The 17,019-nt window shown below is 36.5% G+C and overlaps 6 protein-coding genes across 11 annotated transcripts; 2 read left to right on the forward strand and 4 right to left on the reverse strand.

Annotated features, from left to right (window-relative positions):
• Positions 1–233: 233 nt before the first annotated feature.
• On the reverse strand, positions 234–1,853 carry LOC147940561 (ABC transporter B family member 1-like). The gene is made up of 3 exons (XM_087460813.1): positions 801–1,853; positions 543–724; positions 234–457 (listed from the first exon to the last, which is right to left on the reverse strand). The coding sequence occupies exons 1-2, from the start codon at positions 1,287–1,289 to the stop codon at positions 596–598; spliced, it is 618 nt and encodes a 205-aa protein (XP_087316939.1). The 5' UTR covers positions 1,290–1,853; the 3' UTR covers positions 234–457; positions 543–595.
• A 590-nt stretch (positions 1,854–2,443) lies between these two features.
• LOC104708701 (metacaspase-9) lies at positions 2,444–3,760 on the reverse strand. The gene has a single exon (XM_010425312.3). The coding sequence runs from the start codon at positions 3,578–3,580 to the stop codon at positions 2,603–2,605; it is 978 nt and encodes a 325-aa protein (XP_010423614.1). The 5' UTR covers positions 3,581–3,760; the 3' UTR covers positions 2,444–2,602.
• An 825-nt stretch (positions 3,761–4,585) lies between these two features.
• LOC104708703 (protein PHYTOCHROME KINASE SUBSTRATE 4-like) lies at positions 4,586–6,098 on the reverse strand. The gene has a single exon (XM_010425313.3). It carries the CDS (start codon positions 6,024–6,026, stop codon positions 4,773–4,775), a length of 1,254 nt encoding a protein of 417 aa, XP_010423615.1. The 5' UTR covers positions 6,027–6,098; the 3' UTR covers positions 4,586–4,772.
• A 1,618-nt stretch (positions 6,099–7,716) lies between these two features.
• Positions 7,717–9,607, forward strand: LOC104708705 (alpha carbonic anhydrase 3). Its single transcript, XM_010425318.3, has 7 exons — positions 7,717–7,900; positions 8,053–8,276; positions 8,363–8,469; positions 8,551–8,653; positions 8,758–8,925; positions 9,032–9,085; positions 9,178–9,607. The coding sequence occupies exons 1-7, from the start codon at positions 7,843–7,845 to the stop codon at positions 9,295–9,297; spliced, it is 834 nt and encodes a 277-aa protein (XP_010423620.1). The 5' UTR covers positions 7,717–7,842; the 3' UTR covers positions 9,298–9,607.
• LOC104708704 (calcium-binding protein CBP) lies at positions 8,784–12,026 on the reverse strand. Of its 6 annotated transcripts, none has more exons than XM_010425316.3 (6): positions 11,013–11,962; positions 10,589–10,635; positions 10,295–10,470; positions 10,189–10,207; positions 9,720–9,834; positions 8,784–9,329 (listed from the first exon to the last, which is right to left on the reverse strand). In XM_010425316.3, exons 1-5 carry the CDS (start codon positions 11,740–11,742, stop codon positions 9,730–9,732), a joined length of 1,077 nt encoding a protein of 358 aa, XP_010423618.1. In that variant the 5' UTR covers positions 11,743–11,962; the 3' UTR covers positions 8,784–9,329; positions 9,720–9,729. The 6 variants fall into 6 exon arrangements, with proteins under 6 accessions (XP_010423618.1, XP_087316942.1, XP_087316941.1 ...); XM_010425315.3 differs by having other exon boundaries at positions 9,042–9,222; XM_087460816.1 differs by lacking the exon at positions 10,189–10,207 and having other exon boundaries at positions 8,784–9,222; positions 10,279–10,470; positions 11,013–11,986.
• A 77-nt stretch (positions 12,027–12,103) lies between these two features.
• On the forward strand, positions 12,104–14,425 carry LOC104708706 (UDP-URONIC ACID TRANSPORTER 1). Its single transcript, XM_010425319.3, has 4 exons — positions 12,104–12,849; positions 13,317–13,420; positions 13,663–13,891; positions 13,985–14,425. Exons 1-4 carry the CDS (start codon positions 12,400–12,402, stop codon positions 14,129–14,131), a joined length of 930 nt encoding a protein of 309 aa, XP_010423621.1. The 5' UTR covers positions 12,104–12,399; the 3' UTR covers positions 14,132–14,425.
• The last annotated feature ends 2,594 nt before the right edge of the window (positions 14,426–17,019 follow it).

Here is a 17,019-nt window from a genome sequence, read left to right on the forward strand (position 1 = left end):
ATTTTGAATTAATATATGATGTACTTTAAGTTGAATAAGAATTTTGGGAAGCATAATTAAAAATTAGGAATTTTCCTAATGGTGGGTTCTAATATTGAGTCTCTTAATTTTTTTTTTTTTAAATTAAAAAAAAAATAAAGTAGAATATGAAATTATTGCATATTAAGATATATGTTTATAAAATTATTACATTTCATAAAATTTTAAACATAATAAAATAGAAGTACAATCCATGAAAAGGGAAAATGATTAATTGTATCCTCGAAATTTTGCTCAAATATTCTCAACAAAATCATGTTGCTAACTGTTAAGCCAAGTGAAAAAGAAATTAAGATTTGACAATCATTTCAACAAAGTGCAGCATAATAAAATAGAAGTACAATCCATGAAAAGGGAAAATGATTAATTGTATCCTCCAAATTTTGCTCAAATATTCTCAACCAAATCATGTTGCTAACTGTTAAGCCAAGTGAAAGAGAAATTAAGATTTGACAATCATTTCAACAAAGTGCAACATCTTTTAAGGACAGAACTGAGCGTACCATAATCACTTCCATCGATCTGTCCTTTCCAGAAGCAGCGTTTCAATGGTGGTTCAAGGTTTGCAGTGTAGAGACGAACAATTTTTGCCTCTGAATGAATTGAAAGCTGCCACTGTCCTGACATTAGCTATGGCTTCACCAGCGAGCTGGAGGTCTCCCGAGAATCCAGTCATGAACATTTTCTGTTCCATAGACAAAACAAAGTTAAAATGTAAGAACAACAATAAGAGTACACATTTGCTTTGTAAGAACACAAACCTGTAAAACAGTTGCAGCAACAACAACAGGGAAGACTGCGACAAGGACAAGCGCTAGTCTCCACTGTAGAACAAACCCAACAGTGTAAGCTACTAGCATCAATGCCTTATTCTGCACAATTACTGAGATCCTATCTCCTATGGCGGATCTCACATTATTGGCATCAAGAGCTAACCAAGCTGCGATTCTTTCACTTTCATTCTCCTCTTGATCAAACCAAGCCATCTCATTCTTGAGTACTGCAGTGAGCATCTTCTCACGGACTCTCTTGGTCAGATTCTCACCCACAATGTCCCAGAAAGAATGCTGGAGCGTGTTGAAGATAAGTGCTGCGGAAGAGAGACCGATCAAGAGATAACAATACTTATCAATCTGTTTGATCATGTATTCATGGTCCGGGTTGTAGTAGATGCTTAGGACTGCGCTGAGGACATATGCAAAGAAAGCACTGAGGGAGCCGCAAACGAAAGAGCCTACAGAACCGAGCATGACAAAAGACCTGGTTTCAGATACTCCTCCACCAGCGATCACAACTTCACTAGCTTATGATCATGTATAACCTGCAACATAGCTTCAGTCAAGACAAACTTATAGCTTTTTTGCTTTGTGGTAATCAAACAATAACACAAACTGAACCAAAGCTTTTCTGCTTCCTCTTAAACCAACAATAAAATGACAATTTCCACCAAAAATATGCATCATATCGGAACAGAGGCGAGACAAGCAAGAACCCTAAAATTTGAACAAAATCCAAACAACCCTAATCCCTTTAACTAATCGCGAATTCATACTACTAAACAGAGAAACTTATCCTCTGATTCCAATTGCTTCAACCTCAACCGAATGAATCGACATCCTCTCAAATATCAAACCAATCAATCTCAGATTTGATTCAATATCCTCCGATTGGCCTCCCCAGATTCAATCTCCTCCCCTGCTTATCTAATCCGAGACCAATCTCCTCTGATTCCATAGCGTTTGATTACTTCTCCTTCGTTTACTGGACTTCGATCGAGAGAGAAAGAGAGAGAGAGGGGAAAGAAAGAAAATATTCGATCGTTCGGGAAAAAAATTTATACTTCTATTTTTTTTCTGGCCAACGATGTAGTGACACGTATGGCTCTTAAACCATAAACGAGTATACTAAATTAGAGGCTCTCTTATATTTTTCCCCTTTTATCTGATTTTTTTTTTCCTCGTTCTCCACTAAAACCCTTCTTAAAACCTCCCATTATGGATAACCTAAACCCAGCCCAACAAGCAATTTCTCACAACAAAATATAGTTTTTCCACTTATGTGACCTATATAATTGGCATGTCTGGTTGTGGATTAAAATTTATTTGGATTATGGATTCGCATGTGGATGTCCAATCTCATAAACTTCACGCTACAGATGTCCAGTCCTGAGTGTATTAGAACATGTGCATAATCCTAGCTTCTTAAAACAGTTAATGAAATGAAGCTTTACCTCTTGTGGAGAAACTGCTCAAGATACTTTCTACCAACAGTAGCAGAGAATTTGTGTTGTTTTTTGAACCCAAGATGTTGGTGGTACAAGCTCCAATACAACAGACTTGGTAACACAATTAGGACATTCTTTAGAAAAGCTTTAAACCTTTTTCTATAGCACCAAAAACAATAATTTAGCATGTTAATTAAGAGCCTGATAAATTAATTATCAACAACTTTTATTCGTCCTTTTTCTTTTTAAACCACAACAAGGCACAAGCCCAAACACAAACGTGATAAAACAAACGGCAACGGTTCAATTCATTAGCTTAATCCAATTGGTCGCAACAAATCAAAGTTGAGACAGGAACGTCGCGTCCGCGTTCTGGTCGCTGCAGTAGAGACAAGGGTGTTGATGAAACCCTAGTCTCTCAAGCACATCCCTAGCCATCATCACTAGTTGCTTGTTCTTCAAGGCACCTCCATTTTCCTTCAACACCGTCTGAATCGCGTGGCTGAACGCTCCGTACGCTTTCCCGTTGCCAACGCCGACGTCAGCAGACGTCTCATCCGCCTGACACCCGCTTAGCAGTATCCCAGAATCCACGTGTCTTTCACGGGCCGTCATAGTCTCCGAAAGATCCATTAGATCCATCGCCGGTAACCGGAATTTAAGGCCAGCATCGCCGCCAAATAGCTCAAGTAGGTGTGTCCCGATGTCGGAAGTTGAGATTCCGGTGAGAGAAATCAAGTGGTCAAGGACTGCCTTGAAGGGTAAGGCACGTGATGTTATAGTCTTATTAGTTGTCTCCATGGCCGGAGATATGTTGCTGAAGACAGAAAAGGGTCCGATCTGTTCTTTCTCCTTGTCGATGAGACCACCACTATGGCAAGAATCAGAGATCATGGTAAAGCTTGTTCCTTTAGGAAGTTGATTGACCAATTCTCTGAAATCAACATCTGTGATGAGATTGAAATCACAAGGAACAATGGCTTCGTCTTGTTTGAAAGGGTGAGCAGGTTTAACCGAAGGAATACGAGTTCCATGGCCACTGTAGTGGAACAACAAGACGTCTCCAATTCCGGGTTGAGCTTTATCCACCATCCTACGTAAAGCAGCCTTGATGTTGGCACCTGTCGGCTTCACTTTTGCTTCTGGCTCGTCAGTTAGCACCTCAATGTCCTCTTGTTTGAATCCGAAACGGGTCAGAAGAGTTTCTTTCATTGCTAAAACATCATTGATGCAACCGTGAAGCTCGTTCCTTGTGTTAGGGTAGTTGCAGCCGACGAGAACAGCTAGTCTTTTCTTGGCCATCCCTTGTGGATCCATTGAGTTTCTTGATTTGATCCCTGAAGGTTGTAAAGGGGAGTTAGGCAAAATGTTTTTTGAGGTGTTTTTGTGTGTGTGTGTGTTTAGTTTATCATGTGCAGTGTTGTGGTTTTGGAGCTAATGTGTATTTATGATTGAGGTTTCTTGTAGTGAGGGTCAAGTTACTTACACACTATATTAATATATATTTTTAATTTCACAGGTCTAGTTTGCTTTTAAGCTATGGAACATTTTCTAATGGCGTACTCTTGACTTTAGTATTAATATGCTTTCAAGCAAGAAACTATATCTTAAATCAGACTTTTTAGATAGACATAATTAAATCCTGAGTCATGGACTCTCATGGTCCCACCAGAAGTGTAATGGTGTTTAAAGTTTGTAATTGTAACCCTCAAGATTGAAGTTAAACAAAACCCAGGGATTATATATTATAGTTAATGATCAATTTTGGTTAACTTGGATATATACATAACTTCAAAAGTGAAGTCATTTTCTTAAAGATTTTGACCTAATCTATCTAGCTAATCTAAGGTAGGAGACGAGGGACATTTTTAATTCTGTGATATACGAACGTATATAACGTATACATTGTTGAAAAATAATGTCAATTTACCAAACGAAATTGTCTTATAATCCCATAGAACCGTCAATACCATAACGACTTCGTGCACGCAACGGCAAAGTATTTTTGAGACGAACCATTTATGATATTAGCACCATCTTCACATCATTTACGACTCTACAAGCCTAACTCATGACTTCCTTAGTTATACCCCAAAAAAGCATTCAAACATGTTCTAAAAATCTTCCAAAATCACCCAAAGTTTTTTCTTTTAAATCTACCAAATCACAAACTCTTTTTCTATATATTTTTGATATTAAAAAATCTCACAATTCCACTCAAAACTCTCAAAATCTAAAATTTCCTAAATTCCATAAAATCATCCAAAATCATTAATCTAATACACGTTAGTTTTGTCAATTAGTTTGGATTTCAATTCAGATTCTACCCCAGTTCTTGAAAAAAAAAACGTGATAAATTAGTGTCTTATTATACAGGACACATTGATTTTGCTTACCTCACAACAACACAATCTTTCATTACACAAGTATATTACCGAAACGAAACAAAAAACAGAGCAATTTTACAGGAGAAGCACCCAAAACACCACATAATTGGACTAAACCGGACCTAAACCAAGAACGAAGATTTGGTATCTAGCATATCTCGACTTGTCACGCATTGTTTAGAACTACCATTGTTGCACAACACCTTCCCCGTGACATCGTTCCGAACGGTAACGCTCTTAAGCGGTTGCACCAACCGCTGACCGCTGCTAACCATAACGGCTTTCTCATAACGACAGCTCAGCAACCCGGTTCTCTTCTTATCGCTACCGCTAAACTCCAGCGACGAAGACGACGACAAACCAATTCTGGAGAAGTTAGCCGCAACCGCCGTGGCTGGCTCCGCGGTCATAACGCTCCATGTAACACTTGCTTCACTCGGCTCGTATCCATACTCGGACATGGTCTCGTCTATCGAGTCTCGGGATGCAGGTTGGACCCACGGACGAGCTGCGGGTTGAGTAGAGAATCTCTCTATCTCGAAGAGATCGGAGCTAGCGTCGCTCGTGGCTTCCTCGTCTGTGGTGGTTCCCTTAGGACTAGTGGGATTCAGAACCGGTTTAATCGGATGCAAAGCCGGTTCAATTTGATTTAGAACCGGTTTATTCAGATTAAGAGCCGGTTTCTCTGATGATTGTGTAGTTTCCTTTAGAGTTGGGAAACTAAAATTACTAACTGGAGCTGTAGCTTCTCTGTTTGCGGTGTAATCGATGGACCTAGTCACAGTGTTTGAAGGGATCGTTAATCTTATTGGCTCAGGCGAAGATATCGTCTGATGATGATGAACGACTCGGTCAGAGACGGCTCGGTCAGAATCGGTTTTGGGCACTGCGATTCTTGGTTTGGATTCTTGGACTTGAACCGATTTAGAGCTAGAACAGGGACAAGCCCTGCGTCTAAAAAACCATCTGGGTCCTTTCTTGCTGCTTCCACGTCCATCTCGGTCCGATCCTTGGCGGTTTTTGTTAGAGAGCAAACCGGTTTGGCTGTTCCAGCTAGCTTCAGAGGATGCCGTGTGACCTACGGTACAAGAAGACACTTTTGCAGATGAAACCGAAGAGAATCTTGGACCACTAAGATTCCTCGTCTGGCATCTATCGTTGCTTCCGTTTTCGCTAAAGTAACTTCGAGCTTCGAAGATGCTTAGCTCAGTATCTTCATGCTCCTTTTGTCTTTGTTGTTGTTCGTTGTTGTTGTCTGGCTTGAGGTACGAGGAGAAGGAGACATCGATGTCGTTTGATCGATTCTGAAGAATCTTGATGTAAGGATCTAGAGCATCGCGTTTGGTCGCCACTACAGTTACAGTAGTTTGCGCCATTGAAGTATCTTTTTGGTTCTTTGTTTTTTTATAGACGTTGAAAAACCAGAGTTGCAAGTTAGTTCAGTGCTCTGGCTCAAGTCTCGCTCTTTGTGTATATATATATACGTGAGATTTGAGAGAGGTGTCATGAGTTAGTTATTATGTCTGAGAAAGTTCTATCTACCTCGTTTAAATGTCATGATGACGTTCTTACACATGTAAAAAAATTAGTGGCCTATACGGGTTTCCTTAACAAAATTTATAATGAATTTCAAATTATATTTTAAAGTTTGATTTTGTGGAACCCAACTATTACATTAAAAAATCCATACAAGAAATTTTAAGTCATCATCAACATATAATGGAATGGATTAGGATTTAGGGTTTTTGGTCTATCTTCATATACTTTTTCCAAAATCCAAGATTTTTGTGATGTGGTCTATAGTCTCTGTATGTATGTCCAAAGCAAGTTTTGAAGGTTTAGCGTTCGAATTTTGGTCCTAAAGACTTTCAAACAAACAGAAAAAAACCCATTTTTCTTTATGATTTGGTAATTCGAATTGAGTGCGCTATCTTCTGAAATGATATCATATATTGTTTTCTAGGTTAATTACTTATAATTTCGAAAGGTAATAAACTTTACAGAAGAACCTTGACTTCTATGATTTACATTGTGATCTTGACTTGTATGATTATTAATCAAAGAGCGTTCATGTTTGGACAAACAATTCAGAATTTCCTAATTATAAAAAGGAAATTTGAGTTGTGTCTATCAAAAATAATCCACATCAATAGAAAAAACCCGACCCAACAAAATAGGCTAACCAGTATCCAAGTCGTAATCTCAAAGATGAGAAGAAACATAAAGTTTTGTTGCACCCTATCTCCAAATCTGGTAACGTGATGGTTTCCCTAGGCCATAGTCGGACCATGTGGCTTCTCCATTATTATGTTCTTCTTTTACGATGCTTTTAAGCAATAAGACAAAGATAACTCAAAAGAAGGTGACAAATCTTAATAGTGATTACTTCCTATTCGACAAGAGACAGATCAAAAGAGAGGATAAGAAATCATCATTGTAATAATATTGGGTCCATATTCTATTACAATGCATGCTATTTTGACATTTAACGGACAAATGCTCCGAACATGATTATATAGGGTTCATACTTCATAGGCTGTCAATTGTGTGGTGTTTTCTACTTTTTACTTCATCATTTTTAATGTAAGAACTTATTTATTTGGTATACTCTATATAGAGCAAATACTTAATGTATGAAGTCTGAAACATTAATTTGGCCTATCCGATCTATTAGTGTATCACATTCATGTTAAAAATTTGGGTGCCTACTTGTTTTCGCAGCCTACTAGGGTTTTAGGTTATATATATATATATATATATATATATATATATGAATACCCTAAATTGACATAAGTTCGTTGACAAAAGAAAGTGAACATAATTGGTGTCTCACAAATTGTAGAGCTTTACTATCTGAAGCTGTTTTATAAAAAAGAAAATGGAGTATACAAAGTTTGGCTTAAAATTAGACCTCATTGCTAAATAATAGGCATCTTCAAGAGGTAATAGAGTCATAACCCAATATAACCATTAAAAAGTTTCTTAAATAGACTATCACATATTAAAATAGAATATAGAGTTAAAAATTAACAAAAAAATTTCAACCTTAGAACTATTGAGATTTTTAGACAGACTCCTAAATTTGCCTAATTTTTTTTTTTTTTATATAAGACATCAATAAATTGACGAATGTAGAATACCATTATCCTTTCTGTGAGAAGAAGAAAAAAAAAATTAAGAAAAAAACAAAAGATGAAAACCATTATCCTTTTTGTAACATTTCTTGCTCTTTCTTCTTCATCTCTAGCAGGTAAAATCTCAATTTTTGTTCTCTCCTTGAACATTATCATATGTTACCATTGTGATTCCTACGAATTGATTAAGCACAAGATATATAGAACATTAACGCAACGTATGATTTGAGAAGTATATTTGACACTTGTTCTCCCTGATCTTTACCAGATGATTCAGATACTGAATTTCATTACAAACCCGGTGAGATAGCCGATCCCTCAAAATGGTGCGATATGAAGCCTGAATGGAAAATTTGCGGGACGGGGAAGAGGCAATCACCAATCGATCTTACTCCAAAAATAGCACGCATTGTTCACAATTCCACAGAGATTCTTCAGACATATTACAAACCAGTAGAGGCTATTCTTAAGAACCGTGGATTCGACATGAAGGTAAATTATTCGAGCCAATAAAAAAAAACCTAATATATAGATTTTCTATCAATATTAGTCCGCAAGATTGATATGTTGCACGTCAGGTTAAATGGCAAGAGGACGCAGGGAAGATCGTGATCAATAAAACCGACTATAAATTGATTCAAAGCCACTGGCACGCACCTTCAGAGCATTTTCTCAATGGAGAGAGGTAAGGGAAAACAAAACAAAACATTGACATCATTTCTAATATATAGGAGCTAATACATATCAAACCTAAATTTGGTTCTAGATTTGCCATGGAACTTCACATGGTACACAAAAGTGCAGAAGGACACTTAGCAGTTATTGGAGTTCTCTTCAGAGAAGGCGAACCAAATGCTTTCATTTCACGGGTAATTTTTTTTTACCGCGATTGTGTTTAGGATACCGTTAATTATATCCTTTTCAAGAAACTCTCTACTTATTTGTTTGCTCTATCTTCTAACAATTTCGGTAGATAATGGACAAGATCAACAAGATTGCTGACGCACAAGATGGAGAGATCAGCATTGGAAAGATAGATCCAAGAGAATTTGGATGGGATCTTACAAAATTTTATGAATATAGTGGTTCGCTCACGACTCCTCCTTGCACGGAAGATGTCATGTGGACCATCATCAGCAAGGTAACAATAATTCTAGCAAAACTTAAAAACCAAATTGTAACTGAATTCAAGAATCCAGAATCTATAAAAACCCGACTCAAATCTGATTCCCTGTTCAATAATGCAGGTGGGGACTGTTTCGCGTCAGCAAATTGATTTATTGACCGATGCTCGTCGCGGTGTAAGAACTATACGAGACTCTCACATAAACATTTACCAAGAACACATTTGAATTTCTGCTTTTTTAATCAAACATGTTTTGTTGATAACTAGGGTTATGAGAAGAACGCAAGACCGGCTCAACCCCTTCACGCACGTCTGGTTTATTTAAATGAGCAGTCCAGTCCAAGTCCAAGTCCAAAAATACAAATACCACGAGTTAATCCTTACTGAGACTGTCTTATAGGACAAGGCAACTCCGAGCCCTAATTTTCATTCAAAGAAAATTCGAAAAAGAATTTTGAAGATGTAAATTGGGGTGGCCATAACTGATTTTTTTTTTAATTATTCTTTTTATTAAAATTCAAAACTATGCAATATTCTATATGCATAAAGTTTTCTTCCAATAAACAAGATGTAATATATCCAACCATAATGTGTTGTTTGATTAACAATAGCTTTCTGTATTTTTTTATATCCAACCATAATATATATCCAACCATAATGTATCCAACCATAATAACAAGATGTATTTTTTTATAAACTTTTAAGTTCAACTAAACCGAAAAAGCTTTCTGTAGTTCCATTAACAATAGCATTCACACAACAAAGAACATACAAAGAAAACTCAAGATGAGCAAACAGGTTGAGGTTACCGTAAAAAACTTATGCGATGAGGAAGGGGAGGACGGTAAGCATGAAGGTTTCATAGGTGAAAGTAGCTGAGCCTGAGTACGCTGTGTCCTTCTCCTTGAACTTCTCTGTCAGCCCCTGCAGTTTCCATCATATTATAGATCAGTTTACTAACTTCTAAATACGACACTTGGATCACCAAACCACATTGTAAGAAGAACCGACTATTAACTGTTGCGGTCTCAGATGCAATCAGTAGTGAAAGGCAAACTCATTGCTGTTCTGACCCCTACTCTCACCACATTTGAGAATATTAACAAACTTAGCATAATGTAAATTATGGAGTTAGATATTCGGGTTGAGAGACAAGTTTGACTTTAACTCTTCCTAAGAGTAATTCCTGTAACTAATAAGGTTTCAGTTTCATTGTCCTAGGCACACTTATCTAGGAGCTGTATGAGAGAGCAACAGAGTAAATGAGAGCGAGCGTACCTTAACAGTGAGACAGCACCTGCATCAAGGCAAAACATATACCGTTAACAAATGAGCAATGATCACAGCAAGAAGAAGAAAAGAGAGTACGGAAAGAATAACGTACTCAATGAAGTTGTCATATTCGATGGCCCTGTTCTTTCCTCCGCTTTTGTCAAACTTGGAAACCAGCAGATCCAAAATCACAGGAGGAACCGAAAACCCAAGGCTCAAAAGCGCGTCTCTCAGCTCATTTACATCTATTCTGCCGCTCCTATCCTTGTCCGACCTCTCAAAAATGGACTGAACCATTCACAAAACAAACCACATGAGTGAACTTCCAAACAATGTTGCTATGCTATATCACTAGCACAAACCCAATAAAGATTCATGAAACCATTGAAAACATTTAAAAACTCACCCTCCAGTTCTGAAGACTGTAGAAAAGTGCAGTAAACTCCTTAGGTCCTACAACATGAACACTTCTCAAGTCAGTACAGGACACCAATTCAAAAACCAGGCTAGCAAGAGAAATGAATGCAACTAGAATGATAATTTATAAATTCAACTAGCACTAAAATAATGAAACCAAGAGATTCAACAAGATGATATAGAGACAGTGGGGTAGCACGTTATTCATGGAAAAGTCCACAAATATTGTTAAAATTACCAACATGGTCATACAAAAACATTGACAAAGTATGAATCTTTTGAGTTTTGCATCTAAGACACAGATGGACATGATAACGTAAATGAACAAGAATCAGAGAGATGTATAACTTCAGAAACTAACAACACTCCTTGTTTGTCGAATCAAAATCAAAAGCATATAGAAGAAAGCTCACCAATTTTCATGACATTGCTGTTGGTGAAAAGATACATAAGAAGATGAACAGTTCTCATACTGAACCTCTGCTGATAAGAAGAGAGAGCTCCTTGAAGCTCCTTATCATCAATGAAGCCACTACCATCTTGATCCGCAGCTTGAAAGCAAGCCACTATATTCGGATCCGTTCCCGGAGCAAAACCTGACGGAATCAGAGAAGCAAAAGGACTTCCATAAGATGCTTGAGGAGGATAACCTCCGTACCCGCCGCCATATCCAGACGACGCTGGACGAGGTTGACCACCGTAACCACCGTATTCAGAAGGCTGTGGAGTAGCTCCGTATCCTCCGCCGTGACCGGACGGCGGCGAAGGACGAGGACCAGCACCGTAACTCCCGTAATCCGAAGGTCCAGGCGATGGATAAGCTCCGTAATCTCCGTAAGGTTTCTCCTTTGGCGGCTTGTTGTATTCTCCAGGAGAAGGCGCGTACGGAGCTGAAGGAGGCGGTGCTCCGTACGACGAAGACTGAGGCTTCGGAGATCCGTAAGGAGGCGCGGAAGAGGACGACGGTGGTTTCGGTGCTCCGTAAGGAACTGCGTAAGGAGCTGAGGAGGTGGTCGATGATCCGTAAGGAGGATTGTTTCCGGTAGATGAGTAAGGTGGCTGAGGTGGCGGTGGTTGATTTCCTCCACCACCGCCGCCATAACCGTAACCGTAACCTTGACTCGTCGGAGGGTACCCTGACATCGTCGCTTTTACAATTAAGAAAAGGAAACAAAAAAATCGAAACTTTAGAAGAGATCTTAATAAAGTTTTGAGTTTTTCTTTTTGTCAATGAATGTGATTTAAGTTGACCTCATCATCATCAAAGCTGTGTGTGTTGTTAAAAGGACACTCTTGAGAATTTTGTCTCTGGTTTCAAACTATTTACAAACAATGCCATTTGCAAAGTGGATCTACTAAGTCTAACCGACACTACAAATTAGACTGTTCGGTTTTGGAATAATCAGATTTCATAAAAACATCTGAAATAAAACCAAATCTATGTAGTTCAGTAATACCAAAATTGTGTTTTTCTTTTTTGATAAATACAAATATGGGATTTGATAATATCTTCTTGAAATAATTAACAAACAAATTATACGTTACTACAGAAGTAAAACAAGGGTTAACAAGACACACATTAATAAGAGAAAAAGGTTTGATTTTTATTTCTCATCTAAAGCTTATTTGCCGTTCCCATGCTAAAAGCAAGGACCTGACTTCTCTCGTTTTGTTTCTCTCTCTCTCTCTCTCTCGTTCTTTCTTTCTTCTCTCATTCTTTCAATCGAAATCTCGATCTGGACGACGAAGAGGAAGAAGAAGACGAAGAAGAAGAAACCACCAGATCAGAAAAAAAAAACAATGTCTTCGTCGTCGAAGAAACAAACCCTTTTCATATCGACACTAATCATATCATGGTACTCATCAAACATTGGTGTTCTTCTCCTCAACAAGTTCCTCCTCTCCAATTACGGATTCAAATTCCCGATTTTTCTCACAATGTGTCACATGTCCGCTTGCGCTATCCTTAGCTACATATCAATCGTTTTCCTAAAGCTTGTTCCTCTCCAACACCTCAAATCTCGATCTCAGTTCCTCAAGGTTGCTACGCTAAGCATCGTCTTTTGTGCTTCTGTCGTCGGTGGTAATATCTCGCTTCGTTACCTTCCTGTCTCTTTTAATCAAGCCGTCGGTGCTACGACGCCGTTTTTCACCGCTCTGTTCGCTTATCTTATGACCTTCAAGAGAGAAGCTTGGGTTACTTATGGTGCTCTTGTTCCCGTCGTGGCCGGTGTTGTCATCGCCAGTGGGGTAATCACAATTCTTTCTTCTTCCTCTGTTTTCAGTTCTGTTAACAATCCCTTATATGGAAAAATTTGGGCTTTCCTAGATTTGAAATTCATGATTTTTTGGAGGATCTGATTTGGATGTTAGATGACTGATTCGTAGTTAGATGTTCATATGTTGGTGTGAAAGACCTAAACTTGGACAAAAGGTGTAAACTTTGAAATCAGGGCAAATTTGAGTGTTGAGTAATCTAAAAAGCTTTAGCCTTTTTTTGTTTTGTTTATGGTCTAATCATCAGGTGTAGAATTTTTGGTAGAACATCATATTGGGATCTAACCTTCCTTAATTCGCCTGCAAGGTGATATCTTTATAAGCTTAATCAAGTGGTTGGTTATATCCTTTGTGCAGAGACGATCTTGGTGTTATTATTAATTTTGTGTGTGTTTGTATGAATTATGATGTTGATCTAAAGCACCAGTTTTGTTTTGTAGGGTGAGCCAGGATTTCACTGGTTTGGGTTCATTATGTGCATTAGTGCTACGGCGGCAAGAGCCTTTAAATCTGTTCTTCAAGGCATTCTACTTTCTTCTGAGGGGTAAATAATATATCACGCCTTCATTTATCTTTAGATTCTGCAAAGCAATTAAGAGGATCAAATCAGGAAACTTTTGTTACCTAATTAAGAAATCTCAGAAATGGTTGGGTTCTTAGGTAGAATGTTGCAATACATTATTATCAGGTTAAGATTTTAACGAATAGAACTAAATTGTTACCACAAACCCCAACATTTATATATGATCTCTCTGTTGTTCCTCTTCTTCTTTTTTTCTCCTGCAGGGAAAAGTTGAACTCGATGAATCTGATGTTGTATATGTCTCCAATAGCTGTCATTGCTCTTCTTCCTGTCACGCTAGTTATGGAACCAGACGTGATCAGCTTGACCTTGACACTTGCAAAACAACATCAGTACATGTGGATACTTCTTCTAGTCAACTCTGTGATGGCTTATTCAGCCAATTTGTTGAACTTTTTGGTTACCAAACACACAAGCGCCCTCACCCTCCAGGTACACCTATTTGCTTCCCTCTCTACTTCCTTTTAGAGCTCGATCTTAGAGATAACAAGACTAACAATGTTGATTGTTTTCCGCATTCTGCAGGTTCTTGGAAATGCTAAAGGAGCAGTTGCAGTGGTGATTTCGATCTTGATCTTTCAAAACCCGGTTACGGTTATGGGGATTGGCGGGTACTCCATAACCGTCCTTGGGGTGGTTGCTTATGGAGAGACAAAACGCAGATTTAGATGAACTTTCAGATATCCATCGAAGACACAACATAGCTTCTCTATGTTTGTTTCTTCTTTTGTTCAGCACTCCTCATTACTCATAATTAGGACCTGAAGTTTTTGGGGATATTAAGAGATGAGAATTTCTTAGTAGTGATTTTTTGTAACTATCATATACGCAACTTTATTATGTAGTAATATGTATTGGACTATGTTAGATTGATCCCATGGTGAGAGATATCATTTTTTTTTTTTTTTGGTGTTTACGACTAAGGATGAGATGCAATTTTGGTTATTAAACTTTATTATTTAACAACCAAGTGTATTATTTCTCAAACAATTACGTTTCTTTGCTTAACCCAAACTAAAATTGTTTTTGTTGTTTTGCGTTTTTTTCTCTCTATCTTTTTTTTTTTTGTCACCAAAAAGAAAACCTAATTTATTAAATAGAATATTGTATAGATTGTGAACACACAAAAGACATGATATTTATGTTATGTTTGCACTATTTTTGGTTAAAAACTGCAAAAAGGTTGTTTTCTTTGTTAAACAAAAAAGAATTGGTATAATACAGTATAGTAACATAAACGTAAAAAGATAATGTATATGCTTAAGAAAACATTGCTAATCAAAATCTAAAATGTATTATCTCATGACGATTGGTAAAGAAGCTTCCAAACAGCTTTTTTATATCACTATGGTTGAAAAATAAATGGCCGGCTTACCAACAATCGCAGTGTCGATTTACTTACTTCTACGCATATAGTAATGAATATATAGGAGAATATGTTTTACTGGCTTGTCGCCGACGTGCAAACCATAATCAAGTTATTATTAACCTTCTTTGTCTTCTGCTATATATGTACTCTATTGTTGTCTAGAGGGGAAGGATGATCTTTATAACTAGTTTTTAATAACTTTCTTCTAAGAAAAGAATCATCAATGATTAGCAAAGTGGAGAAGATTATTATTATTATTTTTTTTTTTGCAATTTTCTTATGTTCTTGTATATTTATATAAGGAATTATATTGAATAAAATAATATATTTTACTTTTGGAAACATTAGTAATTATTAAAATGTCAACGTAGGAGAGACCTTATTAAGTCAAGCCTTTATATGCTACCAATAATTGTTTCTATTTAAAATACAACTGTATGGGATCGGAGGTTTTAATGGTTTTTATGTTGAAAATATTAGGGTTGTAGTAAAAACTTATCTAAAAATGATTAATCTTTGTTTGCAATGCGATTTTTTTTTCCATTGCACATATCAGAATTAAATTTTGTATAGTATTTTAGTGATATATTTCAATGAAAAGATTGAAATTAAAACTTCTCAATCAAATTAAGCGTGTAATTTATGGATAAATAAAAGAATAATTTGATACTAAGCATGGAATTAGATGAAGTTTAAAAGATAAACATTTTTATAGCCTCTTCTGTCCTCATAATTTATTAGCTAAATTTCCATTATGATTTAAAAAATACATATGACAAATTATGAAAAGACGTAAGCTTATTTATACAAGTGTGATATGGTTGTTAATAAAGGTTATACATACAATCAAATATATAAATTTCCCCTAATATATTAGAGAGAAATGAATAAAGAAATCACAACTCAACTAGTATAATTTAAAGTGTTTTCTTTTAGTTAGTCTTTTCCTTAGTTCTTTATGTATATAAAGTTCAACATTTTCTTGAGTGTTTTGCATATTTTTAGGAATTGAAGAAGTAAAGATATGAAAACGTTTCCTCATTTTTGGTTACTTTATGGAACACAATTAGTTATTAATATGTCAACGTAGGCGAGACCTTCCTTAGGTAAAGCCTACATGCTTAAAAAAATAAATTTATATTTTAAAGGCAAGTTACTGCATATTGTTTTAGGGTCTTAATTTAATTGTTTTTTTAAATATATATACACATTTTAAGGTTACAAATTAATACAAGAAGAAGAACTCAAAAGTATTTTGGAAGATAAAAGTTAAGACTGTCTAGGGATTTTGGCAGAACGAACCCCAAAAAAAAACTTTAATTAACTGTTAACTGTTAAGTGTTGTATACTTGTATAAAAAATAAATAATAATAATAGTAAAAATGATGATGTGTACATGGAAGATGTGGTTCTTCGGTTCGACCCTGCGGCTGACACGTGACGTTGACCAAAGGGCGTGTGCGTTTTTTACCCTCTCTTCCTCCTTATTTTCTACTCGTTTGATATTTACAAAAATATGACAAGATTAATATGAAGGGGATCTACTGTTTTAAAAGATGATGTATATCCAAAAAAGTTCGAAAACGAACCACCTCAAATACACACTCGCATGACGGTTCGTTTGAATCATTGTCTATTTTATTTGGATGCGTGATAAATTACTAAACACTTTGAACCAAAAAAAAAAAAAAAAGATAAATTACTAAACACCATGCAGACAATTTCAGGTGGGAAATCAACAACACTTTAATAAGTTAAAATAAAACATCGAAGAGATCTAGAAGAAATCTCATATATATGATGTATGCATACATGTAAGAATTAACTTGGTGATAGTGAGAGGATTAAAACCAGATACCCTCACTAAACTGCGTTCACATTCAAAATATAACTAATTAAAAAAAGAAGAAGATGGATGTGTATTAATTAAGGGTAGTACATACTTTTGTACAATATACGCTATTACTTAAAAAGAAGGCTAACCTAACTTATGTATAATGAACATTACGTTTTGGAATAGTATAATATAATCTATAAATGTCCATAAGTTAAAGCTTTGAAGTAAACCTCGATCATCGAGTTATTTAAGTACTATTTTGAGAGGAATATGAAATAGATAATGTTGTACGAAAAGCTCGTGCCGTACTCGTCCCAGCACGAGACTGCGTGTGGAGTGTAAAAATGCTTAAAG

The sequence above is a fragment of the Camelina sativa genome, chromosome 8, assembly GCF_030686135.1.
Source record: "Camelina sativa cultivar CO46 ecotype springtype chromosome 8, ASM3068613v1".
Classification (NCBI taxonomy): domain Eukaryota; kingdom Viridiplantae; phylum Streptophyta; class Magnoliopsida; order Brassicales; family Brassicaceae; genus Camelina; species Camelina sativa.

What these genes read in the sequence shown, in the direction of transcription:
- LOC104708703 (XM_010425313.3), bottom strand. Translation starts at nt 6,026, where the DNA reads ATGGCGCAAACTACTGTAACTGTAGTGGCGACCAAACGCGATGCTCTA.
- LOC104708704 (XM_010425316.3), bottom strand. Translation starts at nt 11,742, where the DNA reads ATGTCAGGGTACCCTCCGACGAGTCAAGGTTACGGTTACGGTTATGGC. An exon ending in CAGCAATGTCATGAAAATTG is followed by an intron (nt 10,636 to 11,012) that starts GTGAGCTTTCTT and finishes TTCATGTTGTAG; the next exon opens with GACCTAAGGAGTTTACTGCA. An exon ending in ACAGTCTTCAGAACTGGAGG is followed by an intron (nt 10,471 to 10,588) that starts GTGAGTTTTTAA and finishes TGAATGGTTCAG; the next exon opens with TCCATTTTTGAGAGGTCGGA.
- LOC104708706 (XM_010425319.3), top strand. Translation starts at nt 12,400, where the DNA reads ATGTCTTCGTCGTCGAAGAAACAAACCCTTTTCATATCGACACTAATC. An exon ending in ATTCTACTTTCTTCTGAGGG is followed by an intron (nt 13,421 to 13,662) that starts GTAAATAATATA and finishes TTTCTCCTGCAG; the next exon opens with GGAAAAGTTGAACTCGATGA. An exon ending in CAAGCGCCCTCACCCTCCAG is followed by an intron (nt 13,892 to 13,984) that starts GTACACCTATTT and finishes CGCATTCTGCAG; the next exon opens with GTTCTTGGAAATGCTAAAGG.
- LOC104708701 (XM_010425312.3), bottom strand. Translation starts at nt 3,580, where the DNA reads ATGGATCCACAAGGGATGGCCAAGAAAAGACTAGCTGTTCTCGTCGGC.
- LOC147940561 (XM_087460813.1), bottom strand. Translation starts at nt 1,289, where the DNA reads ATGCTCGGTTCTGTAGGCTCTTTCGTTTGCGGCTCCCTCAGTGCTTTC. An exon ending in TTGCTGCAACTGTTTTACAG is followed by an intron (nt 725 to 800) that starts GTTTGTGTTCTT and finishes TCTATGGAACAG; the next exon opens with AAAATGTTCATGACTGGATT.
- LOC104708705 (XM_010425318.3), top strand. Translation starts at nt 7,843, where the DNA reads ATGAAAACCATTATCCTTTTTGTAACATTTCTTGCTCTTTCTTCTTCA. An exon ending in CATTTTCTCAATGGAGAGAG is followed by an intron (nt 8,470 to 8,550) that starts GTAAGGGAAAAC and finishes ATTTGGTTCTAG; the next exon opens with ATTTGCCATGGAACTTCACA. An exon ending in CAAATGCTTTCATTTCACGG is followed by an intron (nt 8,654 to 8,757) that starts GTAATTTTTTTT and finishes CAATTTCGGTAG; the next exon opens with ATAATGGACAAGATCAACAA.